At 40.1% G+C, this 23,414-nt stretch overlaps 1 protein-coding gene across 2 annotated transcripts in view; it reads right to left on the bottom strand.

Moving 5' to 3' along the window:
• LOC135497616 (semaphorin-5A-like) overlaps positions 1-23,414 on the bottom strand; it is a 94,117-nt gene that overhangs the window by 16,244 nt on the left and 54,459 nt on the right. For both annotated transcript variants that reach the window (XM_064787419.1, XM_064787421.1), the window contains exon 3: positions 2,545-2,644. In XM_064787419.1, the coding sequence (XP_064643489.1) occupies positions 2,545-2,644 (100 nt within the window). The remainder of the gene's footprint in view (positions 1-2,544; positions 2,645-23,414) is intronic.

Below are 23,414 nucleotides of genomic sequence, written 5' to 3'. Positions count from 1 at the left end.
GTTTGATCACGTTTTACAAAGGCGATGGTAATAAAAAGCTGTACATATTTATTTGTTTTGGTAATAGAAAATGTCACTGAAGACATTTCTTCAATTTGTTAGGAGATGTTTCCGCAGGGTCTTGAGGGAAATTTCTCCAAATTAAATTACACCTGCAGATGGAGCAATGTCAAATGATGAAAACAAGCCCAGGCCTTTTGTCTCCACGATCGTCACGCAACTGGACCACATTGAAAAGGGAAAGATCCGTGAAAGACCTGTGAAAACCGGTGTCGAGTTCAAAGATCAAAAAGGTACTATCACATTTCACCTGCATCCTATGTGGTTGAACCTTTCACTCCCTCCAGTTCTTGTTTCCCTCCAAAATACCCAATATCATCAGCAGGTGTTATTAAGTGCATTGTTTACTATCGCCGTGGCAACTAAGCATTATTGACGAGGGATAATAGTAACTTGTGTCATACATGCATGAGGTGTGTCTTTCTTCCATGGACATCTGTGATGATCTCATGATGTGGACCACCAAAGCCTGCGATGCACCGTGATCAAATTTTGATAAGATTAAAAGATACTTATCACAGAACCTGATTCCTGTAAGGATCCCAACTAATAATTCACACCGGTATAATTGCTATATTTTTACTTCCCAACGCATTTTCAATATTTTGCTGGAAAGTTGCCTTTTTTGACATTGTTGCAGTGTGTTTTCACGTCCCTTCATTAACAGGAACGTGTCTGAAACATGTTGGGAGCCAGGTTGGGTCATAATGTTCAAATGAAATCAAAGTGTAACAAAAACAGTGGACTCAAACTTTTAAAGATTTGATAATTCCCACAAGATTTGATTTCCACGAATTTTGCACAGCTATTGATTGTAACATCAGCAAATAACAGGGAAGTCACTGGCAGGCGGCTGACACTTGTTCATCCCACCATCAGGGGATTTACAATAATTTACTTATATCAACCACTGATTGGATTCCCGCCAATGGCTGCCCATCGGGAGGCGCAACACGCGACCAATTATGACGATGGGCTGATGAGCACATGCACAGTCACATCAGTCTTAATCTGGAATCGTCTGTCGTTATCCCTTGATACCTTCCAAGGTGATTAATGTTGTTGATGTTCGTACTTTTAAAATTCGTCTTGAACCGACAAATGGCCTGATCTGCAAGAGCATCGTCTTGCTGTGGCCCCAGCGCAGGTAAACTACTAAAACCAAGCTGCAGCTGGTATGGTCTTGAAAGTACCTGCTAATGATGTGACCAGTGCAGGGGCTATTCATCCCCAAACCAACTGACCTGACGAAAGTCAAAAGAGAGTACATATTTTTCATCTGCCAGTTTTTACCTCTCATCAAGTCAAAGTGGGAACGCTATATGACCATAAATACACATATCCTGTCCCGCCTCACAGCAACTGTTTGTACCAATATTGATCCGGCAAACGTTTCTGCGTTTATCACCAGCCAGCGGCAAGGACCATTTATTCAACAACGCAAGCCAAGTAACAGATAACAGCCGACGGACAATCGCAGATTTTGCAGAATGCTGCTGAAGGTATCGGAAACCGGTAAAGTGTCATTATTATCAACAGGAAATGTGCATCTTTTCGATAACTGATGACCTTTTTATGTATGGATAGGGATTTTGATGCTTTTGTTTCTGTGGCCTTTGGTTTATATGTGTTGTACAGCAGTAACGCATTTATAGTAAACACAGGTTTATAAACAATACCAATGTCTCTGTTCTGTTCTATTTGGAAAGAACAGTAAATATTTGACAATCGCAGAAACAGAATATCGTGGACATTTCTTCTTCTACTTCCCATTCCTGAAGGCTATCCTAGCAGAGACATCTTGAGTAGAGATAGGAAGAGGTCCAACTTATATAACAATGTTTGTTAATGCGATATCTGTCATACAGATGAAACAGTTGAGGTGGATCTAAGAGGTGGCCCATGAGGGTCCCCTTTTCGTTGGCGAGTAATGGTTCGTCAGGGTCTCTCACCAATAGGCAAAAAACTGCTGGCAGAATCAGATACAGGCTGAGCAATGATGGAACCAGGACTTCAGAGACTACAGGCCCCAAAGTATCAGTCTAACTACTTGGATAACTCAGACACCTACAATCCATCAAACACCAAAAGAAATCGACATCAACAGAAACGTTCAAGGTTGACTGATTACTTGTCACCATTAGCCAATCATATATTTGATTATTAGCTTGCAACACTTTATTGGCAGGGTTGCAATATTGGACATTTCACAGAAGGTCAACTCCAGGCCAGGTTTACATGGCACCTTTCAGTTACAGTTGCGAATGTTATTGGCCCCGCTGGGCAATGTCTGGTATAAGTTCAATGTCTGAGGTGCATGGATAGTCAGGCAATGACATGGTTGACTTTCTCCTGTTTTATTGAAGAATGTTTTTAAAGCTTATGTGATCTTCATCTTTTTAATATCTTTTGATGAACCCAGATGTATTGCAGCTATTCATTCTTCTTACATAACCACACCTCCATCTTAAGAGCTTGACTTACCTAGCACCTATGAACAGTTCTTTTTCTGGAATGTATGGGGTTAGCTGTGAGAAGCCCTGGATATCAGGATGGGCATATGTGATCACCTCTTTCGACAACACTGCAATGAGAGAGGAAATACAGAAAATTAGGATTTTTCGAATTGCACAAGCGGTGAAATAACTCATCAATATCATACATAGAACTTGAAGGAGCTCAAGTTATAGAGATCAACTCATAGGAAATTGAAATTTGAGGACAAGATTCACATCAGGTTCTTCATATCATAAACTTTGGGAGTGAAGTTTACTTTCGCCCGAAAATCCATCATCTCAACACAGTTAATCACACTGTAGAGAAAAGTAGAGGTTTAATTGATGAAACATGATCATTTGTTTTCTTTATAATTTGATTGATTAAGCCTTGATGCACCTTGTAGGTAATCCTGATTTATCACCGCCCTTTGTCAGTTTGCTATGCCACCTTTTGTCATCATTATCAACGTGATTAACTGCAGTTCACAGGAAGGGTGTCGACAGACAACTGGCAAACCTTCAAACGATTACTCAATCTCATCGAAGACTGATGGGTATCTACACAGTCTGCATCGCTAAAGCAACAAGGAGTATATCATTTCCCAGAACGGATGTCACAACAAACACACTCTCAAAGTCAGACAGTGGCAGAAACGAGGAGAGTTGCTCGCTGGAGTTTGGCACCATTGTCAGTAGAATTAAGAAAGATCAGTGGTACTCCAGATATGGAATATACACCCTTCAGCAGCTTATGAACAATCAGTCAAATTCAGCCTGAAATCCCCTCATGTCAAGGCAACACACCTCAATCTGTTTGCCATAACATTTTCTCTGCCTTGGCTCTGATCATGTGCTGAGAAGGTTAACAGCACCAGATTTTTTCTCTCAATTTGCCAGCAACTTTCCGACAGGATTGAATGATTAAATGGATAATCTAACGAACATACTCATTAATCTGTCACTCGTTTTTTCTAATTGCTGTAATTAGTATTCATGAGGCAGAGAGCACTCCGATTTTATGCCTCTTACTGTGTGGAATGGTAGGGGCCATGTCAGTTGACTCTCACTTGTTGGTATTTAGTCTTGATTGACAGTCAACTGGTGTGCAGACCATCAATCACCACAGGGTTAATAGAACGAATGCATTACTTTCCTTCCCTGCCAGTAAGAAACGTAAATATTAGACATTGAGACAATATCTCGCCCAGAATCTGGTACGTAAAATACCCTTCACAGTCACACGAACACCACACACATGTTGAGGGGGCCCCTTTTACGAACAAGGTAGCAATCAACAGAAAACCTGCAAGTGTCACTGCTGGGTTAATGCAATCTAGGGGGCGGTGTTGCATTCAGGAACTGTTGATTAGCAAAAAGAACCCATGTAATGCCACAAAAACATATCTGATGCCGATGTAGCAGTTACTGTACCTTTAGCAAGAATGGCACGCCCAATGATACTGCGAAGTGGGCTGATGATGGTCCAATATAAGAGGCAGGGATTCTGTCCAAATTGGCCTACATGAACAACTAACATTGTACCTCAGAGAGTGTCTGAACTAAGTAAAGGTCAAGAAGAAGTTTGGAAAAACGATGCAGTTTAGGTCCCGACTGATGTCTGTGTAGCAACCACAATGCGTCAACACCGGGTTTTCAGCCAAAAACATCACCAACCACTGCAACATGGCATTGATGCCCATGGCAGGAACAGATCACAAAACAGTCCCCCTCCCCTACCTCATTGCACCAGGTGCTTATTGCAAAAGCAGCTAATCCATAGTCTCAAATCCAGCAATCAGTCCCAGCAACATAAAGTCACTTTCCGAAGCAACATCGACTTACTCCCTGTGACATATCAATTGTCAGCTCCATTCAGCCTTTCAACAGCCACACTGCTCCTCATACCTGGTAATCAACCCAACATATTATTACTAACCCAATAAACCAATCAAAACACGATTTCTTGTTTCCGCATCGACTTTGCCAAGCGAACATGGATTTGTCTCCAATACTCAATATCGAGTATGTCAAGACATTGCGTGACACCGCCGAGAGAAGTCAGATCGCTAAGTGAATTCAGTGAATCACGTTTTTTCCTGTTGAGCTTGTTTGGTCTTAGTTACAGCAGGTTTTAGACTTTCACATCCGACTGTAACAGTAAACTGTACACTGATTTACGGCAGTGCTTATGGACCTCCTGTGGAATTTGGGCAAAGTTAGGTTGGACTATCTATTATTGGCAAGTAGATTTCCTGTGAGCATGTGATGAGGATCAGAGTAAAATCCAATTGCATTTAGTCGAGGGGACAGTACCAATAGTAGATCAATAGTCTGGACTTGGAAAAAAGGTTTTGGTCAAAGGCTGACTGCTTTGAAGGGGAATGGTCAGATATGCTAGGGTTTCAGAGGCTGATCACAGGCTGCACACGGACTTCAATGGCGAAAGGTACCAATGATCTTGCCTCTCGGACAGTCTTGTTTAAAGGTAACCAGAGATTAAGTTTTGGTGTTCTTAGACTGCAGTACTGTAACAGCAATATCCATCAATATCAAGGACATTTTTGTCTACACAATATGAGATAATTGCGAGGAGATTCAGAGTCCCAGTGGCATCACTTGAACGAACTTGTCCAAATGGTGCGACTAACAACAGGTGTCCACACTGAGACAAATTGGTATTCTCTTATGGGTAGACTCTATCATCACTCTTGATGGCGTAAATTTGTTTTATTGGAAAGCACTCTCTTGCTAGCTAAGTAGTGACCTTGCCGAGATAGCACCCATTATGAAGAGAACTAATTGTTGTCTGGTCAGCAACCAACATCGGTCAGCCTCTGGGGTGCCATCAGGCCGGAATCACCAGTTATTTCTGTCATGGTATGATATCAATAGATATCCCAGGAATGTTAATGACCCCCCAGTAGACCAGTGGTACAAGGTAGACCAAGTTTGGAGTTAAGTCCAGACAGTGAAACAATTGACATTTGTTTTGATACTATAGTGGGACTGGGGACTGATTTCAACTACTCCCAAGGGGATTACAACCAGACATCATCTATTAGAAGGTGTGTATTGAACAGAACAACTCGCCCATGTGATATTATACGTTGCGCCCGGTACCCATTAGGCGATGATGTTTCTTCTGTTTACTCCTGCTATTTGTATACAGCTATCATTCAGTTCAGTTTTAATTCTAGAAAAGATCCAACTGCTCATAGCTGAAGGGTCAGATGCATATTCCTGAGTAAGCCCTAAGCCAAGCACTCGGGAACGTTCGTAATGTACCCATCACCCCTAGGGCAGCATTCCCAAGCAGAACACTATCCGCTGACCCCACGGGGACCTTCAAGTGAAGTCCAGAGTGTGCTTACTGTATCACTAGGATTTCATTTAAAACGTGGTATTGCAAAGACAAATTGACCAAACTATTTGCATCTTTAGAAATAATCAATACTAACATGTCACTCTAATTTTCTCAGTTTACTATCAAGTTGATCTCGAAATACATTCTAATATATTTGGTTTTCCAATTTTGATGCTGTAACTTATTTAGTCTAATTTGATATTTTGATATCAATCTCATTGAAATCTCAAATTTGCGATCCAAAATCAGAAGGCATTTTGAGAAATTTAAGAATGTATTTTGAGGCCAACCTGATGATAAACCGAAGAAATTAAACTGTTATGTTGACGTTGCTTATTTTTAAAGATACAAACAGTTTGGTCAATTTGTCTTTGCATTACCACATTTTAAATGAAATCCTTTCCAAATGAGTAGCACTGATCTCTAGACCCCAAATATGTACCCGATGGCAGTAGGAGCAAACACAAAAATACGGGATTGTTCCTTTTTCACGCTTCATTGTGGTTGTGTATCACACGAAAACAAGCAGGTTACATTGCCCCCCTCCCCATGTTATCTTTTCCCTCCCTTCAAACAAGTACTTCTCCACGGGTCCATTTCTTGTGATATTTAATAGTGTAAGTATAACTGGCCATAGCTTTCAAACCCTTTTCATATCAACACACAGTTTTTGATTGATAAAAACTTGTAGAATGTTAATCCACAGGGTGATCTTGACACATTGGCAATTTGCATGGAGAACCTTGACACCTACACCTCAAACAACTAATCATAAATAAATTAATCCGGACAATGTCACATGATTCCAATCAGGATTTGAATGTTAATTAACTGACCTGTGGATCCAATCTTGGCGTCGATGGCTCTGCATCAATTTGCAGTAAATTAAATGTTATGTCTCTGGAGGATCAAGTCTCACACAAATCAAACTAAGCTTAGATGGAAGTTAATTAGAGCGGGACAAACGCTAGATTAATTTGGGGTGCGAACGCCGGGAATTCTCCGTAGATTTGTGGTAGACATGAGTAACCAATGCTGTTTCTTCAATAAGGCAAATATTCACCATCTTTCAAAATCAGTGCCCCTAGCTAGTGGTAGCTCTTAGTTACAGCGCTGCTCCTTTATTTCTTTGATCATTTTTGAAACATCTCAAAACACACAAATCTCTGTGTACCATTATTTGTAAACCCTCTCCACAATGGCCAAAACTCCTCAAAAGGCCGAATAATAAATTGATGATTTTAATCACCAAGTGCATCGATTCCACTTTTCCTTTATTTACCGCGCAAACATTGCCATAATTGTAATCCTGTGTTTTTCCCTATTTAACACGACAAACATATCAAGCGGAAAATCGACAACACGAACACGACAAGTACATCAGGCAGAAAATTAACCACCAGATGGAAAACTTGAGTATTGTTGACACATCAGATTATCCTCGCTGGTTTCAATTGATATTGCCAGAAAACCAGACATTCCTTTTAAAGCTGAAAAACCATTGAATTGATAAAACAGCATCAAGACAGAAATGATTTGGAATCTTTTGAGATTTCATAATAGATCAAAGATAGTTACCAATTAAGGTAACATTTCCTAGTTTTACAGAGCTATGTGACCTTGATTAAAATGAGATGTCTGCAGACTCCCGAGATGAGACCATCACCTTCACAAGTACTATTCAAAGAAGATGATGAAGGAACTTTTTTTTTCAACCTTCGGTCAGCAATCATCGAATCCCGATGAATATGAGTCACAAGGCTTACAACATTCTAGAGGATCTGACCATGATGTTTCCACACTTGATGTAGGACAATGACAGCTTCTTCTGTACTTGACAAGCCTTTACCGCAGTGGTTACAGTTAGTTTTTAGTCAACCAGTGGTCAATGATAGTTGAGTCACGGCACTCGCAATGTCGTCCAGAGTTGACAATATGATCTGGTGACATATGCGCCAGTCCAGGTGCTGATTATCCACTTGGGTGCATCCTCTATGTCGAACTTAGACCCTCCCTTTACCACTGAGTCACCATGTCCCCAACATTGCTGCATATGAAAGAACTCATAGCTGGTCTCAGGTTGCGCAAACTACACTTCCAGTCTAACGGCTCGAGCTGAAGAAGAACATTGGACCTGAATAGAGCAAGGAGACACTAAACCAACAAACTAAACCAAACTGCACTTCCAGTCTAACGGCTCAAGCTGAAGAAGAACATTGGACCTGAATAGAGCAAGGAGACACTAAACAAAAACAAACCAATGGAAAAGGCAAGGTTCACCATAACATGGGTGATCAGCCAGTTTTACCTGAACAGCGGTTATAGCTGGTCTTTAGGTTTCAAGTGTATCTAGTTTCAAGCTGAAGAAGCAACTGTTCCCAGACAGTGCTGCCCCCTCTAGGGTAGAAGCAATAGGTTCCAGATTGCACAACATGGTCACAGTAAACAACTCACAGGCCAAGCACTTTAGTTCAGATCAGGTGACCACTACGTTATGAAATTGGAAACTTCTGTATCCAGATGTAGCCAGATAAGCAACATAATATGTTGTGGTCTGAGTTGTGGCTCACCTGGGAGCTGGATTTTTCTTGGCTGGGTATGTCCTGTGCCAACTGGTTGCACTAGTTTTAACATGTATTTACCTCTGCTAATGTCTGCTGATGGTAAATGACTCATGCTATACTTCATCTCAGAAAAAGACTTGATCAGATTCGGCAGCCAAAAAGGTCAAATGGCCAGGACAATTCACATGCAACAAATCAGTGACAATTTGCTACCCTGAGACTTGTTAAGACCAATATGTTCTGCATTGGTCACAACACGCTAGCTGCTCTGACCTGAGGTGCTTGGCCCGGAAGTTAATTATCGTCACCATGTTCTTATGTGCAATTTGGAACCTATTCCTTCGACCCTGGAGGGGGCAGCACCGTCTCAGAACAGCTTTTTCTTTAGCTTGAGACAAGAAGTACAGTTTGAGAGGCATTGACACACATCACTTTGCAGCCAGTAGGTATCAGATGTGAGAGAGGCAGATTACCTGGTGTGTTTTGACTAGCCACGATACCTTGTTCTGCATGGCCTGGAATGTCCTCTCCAGCTGACCAGGCATGTTCAACTACTCCATACCTCTGTTAATATCCACTGATGGGTTTCTAATGGGTGGACATTTGTCATATGACTCACATGCGATTGCTACAGTTTCATCCCTACCTAACCTAGCCTGGTTTACCTGAGGAAAAAGGCATTTTTCAACACAAAATGTACACATTTATCAACTTGGCTGAACGAGGAAAGAAAAGTCATAACTGCTACTTTCTTTCCAATTTGATATGGTCCAAGTGTTTCAATGCATGCATGAGGTACTCATGGCAGTGAAAGAGCAGTTTCGTCAGCAATAATTTATCAGTAAATTCAGCAGTATCAATCTGAATGCAGCAGTCAACGGTGAAGAGTCATTTTCAAAAGCAGCTGTGCCATCAACTGCAATTTCAGTAGACACAGTGAAGTGATGTGACCAAGGTTATACGCCAACATATCAGTATGTGTACATGAAATTAACATGACTGCACATTAATATTGAAAATAACTCGAGTGCTAAAGAGAGACCCCACTGTGATGGCCAATTAAGCAAGTGTGATGCACTAAATCACTCAACAGATTCCTATTAATGGAAACCGATAGAGAAATTTATTTACCATAAAACGACTTCCGCACAATAATCACAGTGCACCAAGTCGCACTCATTAATTAATGATCTCGATACTGATGGTTACTGACTTTGAGGCTAAGTTGTTTCAATATTAGATAGCAGAGGCCGATTGCAAGCAAAATAATATTGGGAAACAGCTTCGTAGGGAGATGCAAGCCCCAGAACCAAAGAAACAGGTTAAGATTTGTGGCATCTACATAATTCACCACAATATCCTTAAAGGATCAACCACAATTGGCAGATTTACCGTAATGATTTACTGAGGTGAATCTACTGAGGCGTGGTACAAATAAGGATTTGGTATTCCTGATTACACCCCTTGACATGACTGATGTAACAACCAGTGAAGACATCAACAACAAACCTGTCTGGCCTCACTCAGTCTAATGACTAATCTGGATGAATTAAGTAAGATATATGACTACAGTGCCCTAATTAGGCGAACTGTGGCAAGGTGGTGACAGCCCACAGGTTAAGTAGCCATTTGCCAATGATTAATTGCCCATAAGACATCATGCCTTGCAATAAAATCAGTATCAGGAAATCAATTAGTTCTCTAATTGGCAGTGACTTAATTTTCCAGTCGTGCTTTCTCGTTGAAAATATGAAACGCTTTTGCGTTATTTTCAATCTTTTTACAAAGCTACTTAGAAAAACAATGTTCCTCGACTGAATTTAATTGGTAGGACGGCAACTAATCGTACTAATGACCATATTTCCTTGTTTGCACTTAAGTGTTTTTATACCTTATTCTATCATAAGGCAATTTGCTAACTGATGAAATGTCCACAAGATAGCCAACAAGGGAAACAAGGGAAGTATTAGCAGCAACCATAATTTACAGGTTTATTTCGTCAATCTGAACAGAAGGGCATTACATGCTGTGCCTCTTCAGTCTGTTCAGTCTGAGAGAAGGTCAGAAAGAAGTCTGTTGGCAGGAGTTCGTTAGCAGGATACCCACACTAGATATCTCAAAATGATTTCTGAACCTACTACTACCACAAGAATGACCAGGAAGCTACTGTAATCTACCACAAACAACCAAGGTGTACGCTTGTAGGCGAATGCTCCACTAATGCTTGCACGCTTGTCACTCTCGATCGAATGAAACCACTACTAACAGAAGCGGAGTACGCACTGACGAAGTGTAACACATTATAAGAGTTTCACCCGACTGATCCACCTCCACGTTCCTTATTTATGGTGGTTTTTACACTTGGTCGTCCATCATCGGGAATAACCAGGATTACAGGAATAACTTGTTTGATTGGTTATCTCGTTCAGAGCAGTTATATTGATTTTGATGAAGTGATGGCTGCGGTGAGGGAATTGCGATCCGCATGCTGAAAGAGAAACGGCTGTTACATGTCCTTGAGCATCATGCATGAGTGCTGAAAAGAATAGACATAGTTACACAAGTTTTGCTGGTGTTGGAATAGAAACAAGTTGCAAACATCACAATTAGGTGGACATCGTCAGGAAAGAAAATCAGGGAAAGGGGGGCCCCCCCAGATGTTTTTCTGGTGTTGGAATAGAAACAAGTTGCAAGCATCACAATTACGTGGACATCGTCAGGGAAGAAAATCAGGGAAAGGGGCCCCCCCCAGATGTTTTTCCGAAATTAGTTACAGTATTTCCTATCAACTTTTCAACTAACAGGGTAGGTAGGGATGGGGGTAGATGCATGCTATCCCTGGCAAGCAAGCAGGGAGCATGGTTCAGCCTCTTCACTAAGAAGGTACCAATGACTAATACATCTTATACAAGCTCTAGTGATTTTGATTTGGTGCAGACTGAGCAAGTGCTTAGAATACTTAAGATGCATGAGCATTGAACCTTGAGCAATGCAGCTTTGGGTTATGGGATTGATACCTCAGCTGCAAGCCCTGACATGATGTAGATGGCCAATTTCATTAACAGGAGCAACTACATCCAACCTGACAAGGTGATGACTGCAGTAATGGATGCTTTGCATGCTAAACATGTTACAATGGACTAATGCCCGATGGGGTCAGCAATCGGATTCCCAGGTGGGGTTGAATGATGAGCTTAAATTATGTGTGCACAGTGCTCTGCATGTTAAAATTCTCAACTAACTCCTTGCCGTTTAACATACAGCACGTCAACTACACCCTATGTTCTGCCGTTCCCAATAAGCACATACACGAGTTTCTCTCTCTTACCGCAAAGGTTTAAGAAAATAGCCTTTTAGGGCAATACTTTGTGCCATCTGCAGACACCACAAATATAATGTAATTGCAAAGATTAGTCACTTGACCGATTAGCATGTCGTTCTATCACTCAAGCCCCGAAATTCTGCAGCAAACGATGAGACACCAAGGACGTCTTTCTACAAATGACACTTCCAGAACATTAAGTTCAAATCAATACATTCAAGTTACTCACTGGTTGTCTACAAGAGCACAGCAGGGTCACAGGTAACAGAGAAGGGAGGACAAATATCTTGGCAGAAACGTCAAGCTTCGTTGTGCGTTGTTTTCACACGAGTTGTGACCGTTGGCAAAAGCTAAGGAGTAGCCTTTACTCTCACCTCTCTCGGCTTGATTAGACTGGTGTTGGTATGCATGGCTGTCAGCCCTAATGTTCTCAGAATGGCTACAGCGATCCAAAGTAACTCTTCTGATGATCGCAGAGTTTTTGTTTCCAACCATCCATCAGTTAATGCCCAGACACCTGAAGTGTCGGCTCTGATCCAAAGCTCGTTGGATTGTAGATCATGGAGCTACTTCCACAACATGATGACACCTGAGATTGGTTTTGGCCATCAACAGCATTACAGAAGTACATAGACTGAGCAGGTTCAGAAAGTGGTAGCAAATATCGGAGCTAGTTTTGACTTAAACTGCAAAGGCAGTTCATGCGTCATCTTATGAAGTACCTAGGTGAGGGAAGAGGTTCATCAACAGGTCCAGAGTGTGTTTTGCTCAGGCTTTGTCAAGCACCTGTGCCTTGGAGTGTAACATTCCAAATGCGTTTGCCTCTTCTCATTGAACTTGATGCCAAGGTATTTTAAGCTGTTGGTTTCTTTTTCTTCACTGATTGATCAAGTCTGGCTTAAACCATCAAAGAATTTAACTTTGGCAAACATGCATCAAGCTTACATATCTTCAGAATCGTTTTGTCAGCCAGATCACGATCATTACTAGGTTTCCAGTTATACTGCCAGTATATACTCTAACTACCATCAAACAAGTGTAAAGAACTACTGATCATTCCGGTGCTATCATTTACGCCAATAGAATCTCTAGTTTTAGCATGATGGATCACATCATCTGCAAACAATTCGCAACAATATTTTTTAGCGAACCTTTTATTGTTATTGCCTAGTGTGTACTTAAGCGGCATATGACCATTTGTGTGGATTGAGAGGCAATTATCTGATTGGCTGGGCTCTAGATGCATGGATCACCAAAGGAAAAATGTATATAGTGTATATTTAGATCGATGCAGAGCCTGGATGGAATTGGCACTCGGGTGTAGGGTTGTTTACTAGACATTGGTCAAAGTGTCTCCAGAAAAGACAGGTTGGCACTTTTGACAGTTATTAATTCCTGTGTCAAAGGCGCTTTAGGTCTACAAACATTTGGTGTCAGTGTACTATTTCTGATGTACCCAAGAGCTGCCCACTTTACACTACAGGAACTCTGTATCTATCAATAAGCCAGCCCAACATCATCTCGAGACTTTCCACTTAAGTTCGACAGTCTTAATTTCCTTTAGAGGCAAATCACGGCCAGACCATTTTCCAATAAGGCTGGTTTGAGGAGCAGGAACAGCCCATTTCACAGCCACTCACCTACCAACAGAAAATTCAGCAGTCGGCCAGCTTTAGAGTGGACAAGACATGACTATATAAAAACACTATCGAAAAGATTTTCAATGCTGAATATATGAGAAGGTGCTATTTCATTGCAAGTTTAGAGAAGAAAAAGAACTTGAACTTATTCTCACATATGATTCATCTGTTTTCGCTCCAAGGTAAAAATCAGGATACAAATGAGTTGGGAGTCCATCAGTATGCAAGGAAAGGGACACATATTTCCCACCCAAGCAATTAGCAAATCCCCTCAGGACATTTCAGATATTCCAACCAATACACACACTCCCTCCGAGAGTATCATGGTTATTCTGATCAATTAACATCATCCCTTGGCACCACTTACTAGCCGTTGAGGGATGATGTGATGGACGTGAGAAGGGTAACAGACTAATTGCTAGAATTCCGAAGTAGATTTGCACCTTTCGCATTTGGGACAGGTGCTGCAATACCGACATGATCATTCTGACTAAAGATTTAGGAGACCATAGAGAAAGCTTCATCCTTGTGGAATTTGAGTGATGCATCTCATCAATCTTTTGCCAAAGTCCACAAGTTGAGGTGTTCGAAGAAGGTTTGTCATCACAGTGTCCATTCGTATAAGAATGTAAGAAAAACTTCAACGTTATAAATTTGGATTCACTCCCTTTTTCCCTCAACCAACACACTGATAACCATTTGTCATACGCAGCTTCTTGATAACTTCTAGATCTCACCTGATCTTCCTAAGTCATTTACTCATACGTCACAAATCTAGTCTTTATACAACACAAAGCCACTTCCACTAGATCCACTCAAAAGTTCAAATCACGACATAATCCCTTGTTCTGGGTCGAAGGTGGTCTCATCAAATAAGGGAATCATTTGAAAACCACCCAACCAAAAGTTTAAGAACAATGTGCTCAGTCATATGAAATATTCAATTAAGTCTCAAAGACTGTCATCGTAACATCACGAGAAATGGCCATATCCTGGTGTTTAAGATTAGGAATCCTATGGGTTTCCTTTTGTCGAACAGTAGTACCTTGGGGCATTCAGTTCTAGACTGGCTAATCACTTGGTTTGGATTCTTTCATCTATATCAAAGGTCTTCATTACAATACGTCAAAGATTTGTGATTGCTAATGTAGAAATTTTGATAACTTGATGAATGAGATTATTTTATAATTGGCATGGAACCACTAGCTTTGGAACAATGCGATAGAAAGAACCTTCTATCAAGACTAATTAACATTTTGAAACTAGTGGATTGCATGTATCTTCCAGTCCAGCCAATGGTTACCCTTGTTTTTCGCGTTCTTCTTCTCCTTTGAAGTGGTCATTATATTGACTATTATGTCAAGTCCATCACAAGCTTCTTATGAACTCCTGACTAGGTGGTTAGCACAACAAACACACTCTACAACTAAGAATCACCACCAAAGACAAAAGTACACACTTGATCATTGGTGCAGTAATCAGATCAAAATGATTGGCTGATGTGAATACATGATTTCAGCCTATTTGGTCAAGAACAACAAGGCTGCGAAAACCCTATGGCAAGATTACGGATACGATTGAATTGCTTACAAATGAACAATTGCTTTGCCATTTGGAATAAATCAATGCCTCTCCGATACGAACAGAGGAATATTCATTTGCTTCATCATGCTAGTATGTGCCAATTCCTTCCCGAAGGAGGGCATGTGTTGGGCCTGAAGTACCCCACGATTTAGAATGCACCATCTCAGATTATTATACAATTGTCATGAGAAACCGATGACCAATCCTGGGAATAAACCACGTGCAGCATCGAGCGTGCAACCTAGACAGCAAATGTATTATTGAGACAGAGGAAGCAAAAAGCATTTGCGTGTTATCTAGATTTTGGAAAGGAAGGTCTTTAAATATGCTACCATCTGACAATCGGCTATCATTTCAGTAGTTCTCAAAAGCTTTTTTAATTTGGAATCGTGTACCCAATTCTAGAAGACCGATTCTCAATCCATTAACACCATAACAAGAACATTTTCTTCAAGCACAATTTACTCAACATAAAAATAACAGACAGACATATCAATAGAAACTTCCAAGTGGATATCGAAAAACAGACAACTATATCCCTTGGAGCAAATTGCGTAGATGAAAGGTACTTAACAGCCCCAGATTTCATGCTAAGTTTTTATGCCCTTGGTATACATTAATGCACATTGTTGTTACCATACTGCCTGTGCAGTTTAATACTTATTCAAGTGAAATTATTTCTTTTTGCACACTTCCATAACAATGTATCTAATGTACTTTATCCATGAATGATCATTGCCGATTGTATCAAATGATCCCTTTGATCCTTGGACAATATCGTTTTTGATCCCGCACCACGGCATCAAAGGTCCACCTTTAGTGCCATAATGCTCGATATCACAATATCTCTCGGGGTCATTTCATGTTCGATGCCGTGATTTGAGCGTGGGGATAGTCGAGCAGAATACACGAGTATCAAGGAGAAGAGTAAATTATGATCGGTGTACTCAACCGCAATGAGTACTGTTCCATATTTTGATGTAATGGGTGTGTTAACCCACTGAAAAAGAAATATCGCCGAGAACATTTATATACAAACAATGTTACTGACTCAGCTAGATCACCGCAGTTGTGTTTGGCTAAAGTGTGAACCAAGCTCAGCCAAGATAAATGTTTTTGCTTAAGAGGAAAGCTAGAGACATTAGAACGTTCCTTCCATCTTATCATAAGTTCAATTGAAATACCTTGGAAGACATCTTTGAAATAAGCTGACCACTTTCAATTCTTTTTGAAAATACTTTAGGTAGGTTGAACTGTGCTGGTGTACAGGTTGACTGCATACATTTCAATATGTTCAAGGGTGATAACTAAGAAGAATACAATGGTATTACAATTACAGCTATAACGACTTAACTCTCCAAAATCACAGTCTTACCATCTTGAAATGTTCTTCTACTAGTGCACATTTCAATTCAAGACTCAATTATATCAGCAAATTAATTAAAACACCACGCATGTTTCTGCTCAATTAACAAAAGCATGATAAGAATTCGACGAGAAGACGGAAAATCACAAATCCCCAAGTATGACTCATGAAAAAATCAAGAAATCCTCCATGGACGAATCGCAAGTTTTCAAAATGGTAAATTTCATCTCGGTAATAACCCCCAATGGACCTCCACGAATGGTTTCACAATTTTCACTCTCACTAATTGTCCGTCTTTGCCATTAGACACGGATATCTGTCACGAGTACACGGCAAGAAATGTAAAATCGGTTTTAATGCATCGATTTTAATCCCGGTTCCTTAGAATGATTCACAATCTTTCGTGGATTATCTTTTCGTACGATAGCATTGATATACGATGGGACGGTGAGGAGTCAATCTCTGAAATTTATTTCTTTAACAAGCATTGTTCTGATTTCAGCCGGAAATTTCAAGTTTTGATGATGGAGTAATCTCATATTCAGTGAAATCAGCAATGAAATTGGATCTCTGAAATATCATGTTAGCCGTTGACATATTCTGAGATGTGATGATACCAAGGCCATCACTTATGAACAAAGTTAAACCTTTACCTCAATATTTCCCCGAACCATTCAAAACGTTTTTTTCAGAATCTTGTCCTAGAGGTTAACACATATTCAATTCAAAGCTGCACCTTAACTTCTTACAAATCATCAAATCTCCCCCAATATTTAGCTCCAAGTCCTACCACAAATTGACTGCGTATCACTTTATCACAAAATGTACTTAGAAAACCAAATCAAATTTTCTAACCTTTTCTGACAGTTATTGAATCAGAATCACAGATTTGTTATCAAGAGGAAAGATCAGGCGATACCATATATGATCGTATAAATCATATGCCACTCAATCAGTGTCACGAGTTGATTGAATTTGTAACCTGGAGCAGTGAATCCAAATTCCTCATCCAATGAAATTTTTTTGAAATGTTGAAAATATCTCAGAGGTGGCATGATAGACCCCAAAAGCAGTAATTTTTACATTTGCCTCCCCCTCCCAATGCATGCACACTCTACTTAACTTTTCAGATAAGGACAGATTTACCCTGTATTAGATATAGCACAAAGCAAGTTACTAAGTTACCAAGTTAAAGTACTACCGCGAAGCCTCTTCTTAACTTCTATCAAAACATTAACACTGCTTTGAGTTTGATTTTTCATCCAACTCTTATATATATTTTTGAGCCATCACTACCAGTGTTCCAATACGATCATGGTTAAACCAACTGCAATCGCTGATTTATCACCTCCAACAAAGAAACAATTGAAATCAAGCTCCTTTGTTAAAGTAAAGGAATCTTTACGAGGATATTACAATAGCCTGTTCGTTTATTTCACTGCATCTTAGGTAACACACAATTAGGTGGTGTTTGTGGAAGGTTTACCAATGGGAATGTGAACATCATTAGATACAGAGCTATCCGTTCCATCTCTCTGCACCAGGCAACTCATCACTAAGTCAGAGGGTGAAACGTCATCTGACTAGAACTGCTCAGTTTTAAGTTCTAAGTTAATTTGATCGATTTTTTCACACTAATCAAGTCATCACTATCGCAGACACAAACCCTCACCACACCCGACGGCTTTTTACACTCATTTCTATATGCGCATACTAACGACATGAAAAGTTCTGCGGCAATCTGGATTAAACCTGTCATCAGGTAGCTGCGTTAAGTTGCTGATGACAATGGTATTAGCATAAGTGAGTGATAACGGAGTCAGGGCCACCATGACAGATGGCAAAGGGTCGAGGTACCGATCCAGGTCGGGTGGAAACATGTGTTTTGGTATGAGTCATGGATTAGAGAGATGGTCCATGTAATTAAGATGTTTCCAGTTGTTTTACGGAGAAAGTGTTCCATTCCATTTTGTGGAACGGTGGGATTAGATTGCCTTCAGTGAAATACACACTTACAACATAGTTTAAGGGGGGGGGGCTGAACGATGATACTTGGTACTGACTGGGTTGATGGAGCAAGTTAGGGAAGGACCAGGGAAGGAATAGACCACTGGTTGGACCATGCATCCAGGTATGCACCATGTAGGCAAGCAGCAGTCACCTGATATCATATCACTAATAAAACCAGAAAGTTATCGGAACTTCTTCAAGGTGGCCATATTTTACAAACTTTACATTTTCAATTTAGAGACTTTTAAATCCGAATTGATAAGAACCTCTGGGGTCATATTTGACAATCCGCTGAAATATTGAAGGAGGTGACTTCTGAGTCATTAATAAATCTTCCTTCTGCAATTCTGATATTCTCCTGTATTTTCTGAACCTAGGTCAGGCTTGATAAATTGATGAAATATTGAGACGCCTTAAGTGTTCTTGCGGAAATGTTTGCCTGATTTTCTGAGTCATTATTCATAAGGTTTGTCTTGGTAATTTAGACAGTTCCTGAGCTTTTCCAAATTTACAATGGATTAGAATGATATGGTAAGATCTGCGATATCTGGTGTTGAGGTGGAAAAGAGGCTTTTGTTTCATGAGTCATCCGTCTTATTATCATCCTTATATTCCTTTTTTTGAACTTGAGGTCAAATTTTACAGATCTGTTAACATTTGTGACAGAATGCAGAAAATTGTCTTTGTCTTTAATGAATTCATAAGGTTTTCTTTTTGGTGGTGTTATCATTTTACAAACTTTTTGGGTTTGATGAATTGGTGAAATATGGAGATGTCTAAAGTGACGAAGTGGAAGTGTGCTCTTGTTATGACTCAAAGTTTGTCTTGCAATTAAGGGTTTATTTCTTCACGTTTCTTTATAGGAGATCAAGTTTGATGGATTAAGAGAGAAGTTCGTTATTTGGGCATGTCGGAATGTGCAAATATTGCCGAGGACACCATGACATTGAGGAATGCTTTTAGGTTGAGTCACGATTTGAAAGTTTTCTTTGCAATTATTAAGACATTCGAGATTTGTTTTTAACTTAAAAAGGGTCAGATAAGGTGGCCGCTGAAACGTAGGAAAGTCTCTGTTGGAGGAGCAGAGTACATGATATTGCAAAAGAGTCGATACAAAAGTTAATAAAAAAGCAAGAATGGAAAAGACATCATCAGAAAGTTGTTCACTCACCTGGCCAGAAAAGCGTTCAGTGAGTTCCGTTTTCAAAAAAGAATTGTCAGAAGGTCACGGATAACTTTCTCAATGAAAAGAGTTCCGTATTCAAAAATGAATTGCCAGAAGGTCACGGATAACTTTCTCAATGAAAAGTAACGACTATCGACAGGAATGATTGCTAGTGATCAGCCATGATTGGTAGAGAAAAGACCGCGCTGGCAGCATAATCGTTATCGACTCAATTCGATAGCGGGGACAAACCTTGTTAGGGTGAATAATGAGAACAGAATGGACCAACTCTGCCATGAATCACGGTTAAAGCTTGCTTAAATCACGGTTAATCTCCTATAATTCATCCTCATAGTTCTGTAAATTGTGATTTATTTCAGTTTCATACACATACTTCGGTGAAAAATTGATGAATCTGCTAAAATCGAAACAAATGTACTTGTGGTAAGCCTAAATCTTGAGGTAGATGTATTCACATGACGATACTTCAAGTCAAATCAAATTCCATATTTCTTATGAGCACTTACATCTCAGTACATTACAAGACCGAGCATTTGTGTAGTTCTTTGTAGGACTGTCTCTGTTGTGCTATTTGAGTCATTCGCTGCACACAAATTGACTTCAAATCTAAGTGATGACGAAAGAAGACAGAGGCTTTCATACATACTCAAAGAATGACTGCAATCATTATATATATCAACGTGAAAAGCAACAAAACATTTGCTGCAGAGAAGATGAAATGTAAAGACCCTATATCAAAGGTACATAAATTTTGCTTGATAGCTGTCATTCCAGCTGCCTTGTCGGCAAGCAAAAGTCACAAAATATGATGTGTCAGCATAATGAAAACATCAACTTACGAAGTTGACAATTTCGCTGAATCACCATATGCTGCGATAAACCTGACACAGGATGTACCGGGGGAAACAATGTCTACTGATTGATTGCTGAAGGAAGTAGACATTTTCTGGTTTACCTTATGAGGAAGACTATCCATGTGATGAATAGGAGGAAAGGGAGGGGTAGGGAGAAATAGCAAAGTCTAAGAAGTCGAACAACAGATATAGTACTTCTCCGACATAATAAGCCACCAAGAAACCAATTCTCAATTATGCTGAATTACTCTATGCGGCCATATACCTGACAATTATGCAGGATATACCGGGAAGAACAATATCTTCTGACATAATTGATGCATCGTCAGAGGAAGCAGAGATTTTGCAGCGCTATAGTAGCGGAAGTTGTCTCATGATGAATGCGAGGGACAGAACATTACATCACTGATTCATGAGGTAAGGCAGACATTTTTATGTGAATATACTGAATATCTTGCCTTTAGATCTAATGGGAGGGATGAGCAGTCATTAAGCTATGGCAATGTTTCTTCAGGGAGGCTGGCTGGGGCCCTTGGTCTTGGGCAGCACACAGTCTGGAAGAAGTTTTGCCTCTAGGTCTTGGCAGTAAGAGAGGAATGCTGATGGTCGTAACAAAGCAACAGTGAAAGTGGACAGCTGTCTTGAAAAAAGTCCTTAGTCTTATGTCAAAAGTCACAGCTAGTCAACATAGTTGCCCTTTTCAAGGGTTGCAGTTTCCCGTCACTAGAGGTCACCATCATCCAATTCCTCACTGTTGCCGAGTCTATATCGAAATCAAGCTTTAAATGGAGGCACTACCTTTGATGAATTGAACATTTCTCATGGGAGAATGGGTATAATCGTCTACACTATACAAAAGGAAAAATCTATGAAACATTTTGGAAGAGCTTTTGCTCAATCAATCAAGCTTTCCAACCGTAATCTCCGAGACTGCAGAATCTGTTGAAATGAATTTTACGCAAGGGATTGGATCTTGTTGATAATGTTTGATAAATGTTGTTGTGGTTGTGGTTAGGAGGAACTTTCAATGTATCAGGGGAGGCAGTTCTTGTGGAACTAGAGGAATTATAGAATTACTGCATGTCTTGCTGGTAGTGAAGATGGTGAGAAATCCTTTCTTGATATGCAGTCCTGCACCCTATGCTATAGGGTGTCTACGTTTCTACTAAGCTTGCACTTTGCAATAGGAAATATGGCCTCCAGTAGCACATTTGTTCAACTGCAAATATAAAGCCACTGAACATCACGGCTTATGAACTAAAGTAAGTAAGGTCCCAAGTTATCTCAGCGTCACTGATGTCACTGCTTCTTACTCACCTGTCTAACTATACAGATACTTACTAGACTAATTAGCAGGCACATCAAGGGTTGAGTTAGTGAGACCCCTAGGAGGCCATTAGTCCCTAATTAGGGCTAGACTTTAACTGTAACTGATGAAGGTAAAGTCAGAGAGTGACAGGTATATAAATCAGAAAAGTACCAGCGCACAGTCTCAATGGACCCACTACCCTGTGTCAGATAATTATACAATAGAAAATTTTCAAGTCCAAATATTTTTTTACTTGTTTTTTTTTTTTTTTTTTTTCTCAAAATGGATCAATTGCCACACACACAGAAACAAATTATGTGACATTAAAGTGTCAAAGCGACAAACCACACATAACTGTTATGATAAGAGCTTAGTACACTAAAGACACAGGCCTCGAGCGTAATAGGTCACAACTTGTCAAAAAATTATCAGAGGGGAAAAAACAAACATGTCTCGAACTGTTACCAAACGTGCATCGAACTGTCTTGAACTTTTCCTCTCAGTGTTTTTTTGTGTTAAGCTCATCTGAGTGAAAGTGTATGTTTTCTTGGTAAGAGGTGAAAATGTATAGTTTATTTTCAGGGATCAATAGGCCAAAATCACGACCGTAGCCTTGAGAAGATTTCTAAAACTTTAATGTTGACATTAGTGTCTTTAAGTGAATATGTCTTTGTTACATTTTTTTACAAACCAGGTTACATAAACTTATGGTATTCTGCTCTTGGCCTGTGTATCTGAGGACGAAGAGTAAGATACGTATGCCAAAAAAGTCTGCTGACATTTCCGGAAAACCAGGGTCACTTATTTTTGTGACAACTATTTTGAATCGAAGAAAAAGAGGCCATCAAAGCCACATTTCACTTTGTGAGTTAAATCACCTACAACAAAGCAGAGGGAGCAAATGAACGATCCACAGCAAATCAAAGAAGGATTGTGACCCGAAGTTGATATTCTGAAAGGTCTTCCTGAATTGCTTAACCCTGTTTTACAACTGTCGTCCAAGTGAAAGCCTTTTCAAAGTCGAAGATCTTGAGGCCGTACAAAAACACCTGATATTAAGGGTTGCTTCTACTTAAGTGTAATTACGGTTACCAAAAGGCAGGGTTAGATGCCAATTCTGATAATCAAGGGTATCTGTATGGTAGGACGATATCATTCTAGATCAACAAGTGACCTCAGACACTTTATAGGAAACAAACTCTGAATGCAAAGAGACAAACAAGACAATCAGAAATTTGCCTTTTAGATTCCTACATGACATCGGAAATGATCGATAAAAGTTTGTGGTGAACCCAGCGTGGATTTGGCAGTATCCACAGGTATTTTCTTACCAACAGTATAATTACCTCAATGAAATGGTGGGGATGCTACAATTGGCTTCATTCCCGCTTCTAAGATTCGCCGTTATCGCCAACTGATGCGCTAATTAGCAAGTGGTGGCCGCTAATTAGGGAGGGCATACCTCTGAGCCTTATCAATTGTAACCAATCATTGGCTTAATTTGACTAGCTGGTGTTCGGTGGCTCAGGGACGGTGAAACCACTGGATGATCTGGCATGCTCAGCAGGCCTGGAGTGAATAGTACTGCAGGAGTTTTAAATGGTTTCTGTCTTACGAAATTCTGCAAGGATACCAGCTTGATCATAATAACAGTATG

Source organism: Lineus longissimus, chromosome 13 (assembly GCF_910592395.1).
Source record: "Lineus longissimus chromosome 13, tnLinLong1.2, whole genome shotgun sequence".
In the NCBI taxonomy this organism is placed as follows: domain Eukaryota; kingdom Metazoa; phylum Nemertea; class Pilidiophora; order Heteronemertea; family Lineidae; genus Lineus; species Lineus longissimus.
The sequence above is the reverse complement of the archived record's forward strand: the minus strand, read 5'-3'. Positions and strand labels throughout refer to the sequence as shown.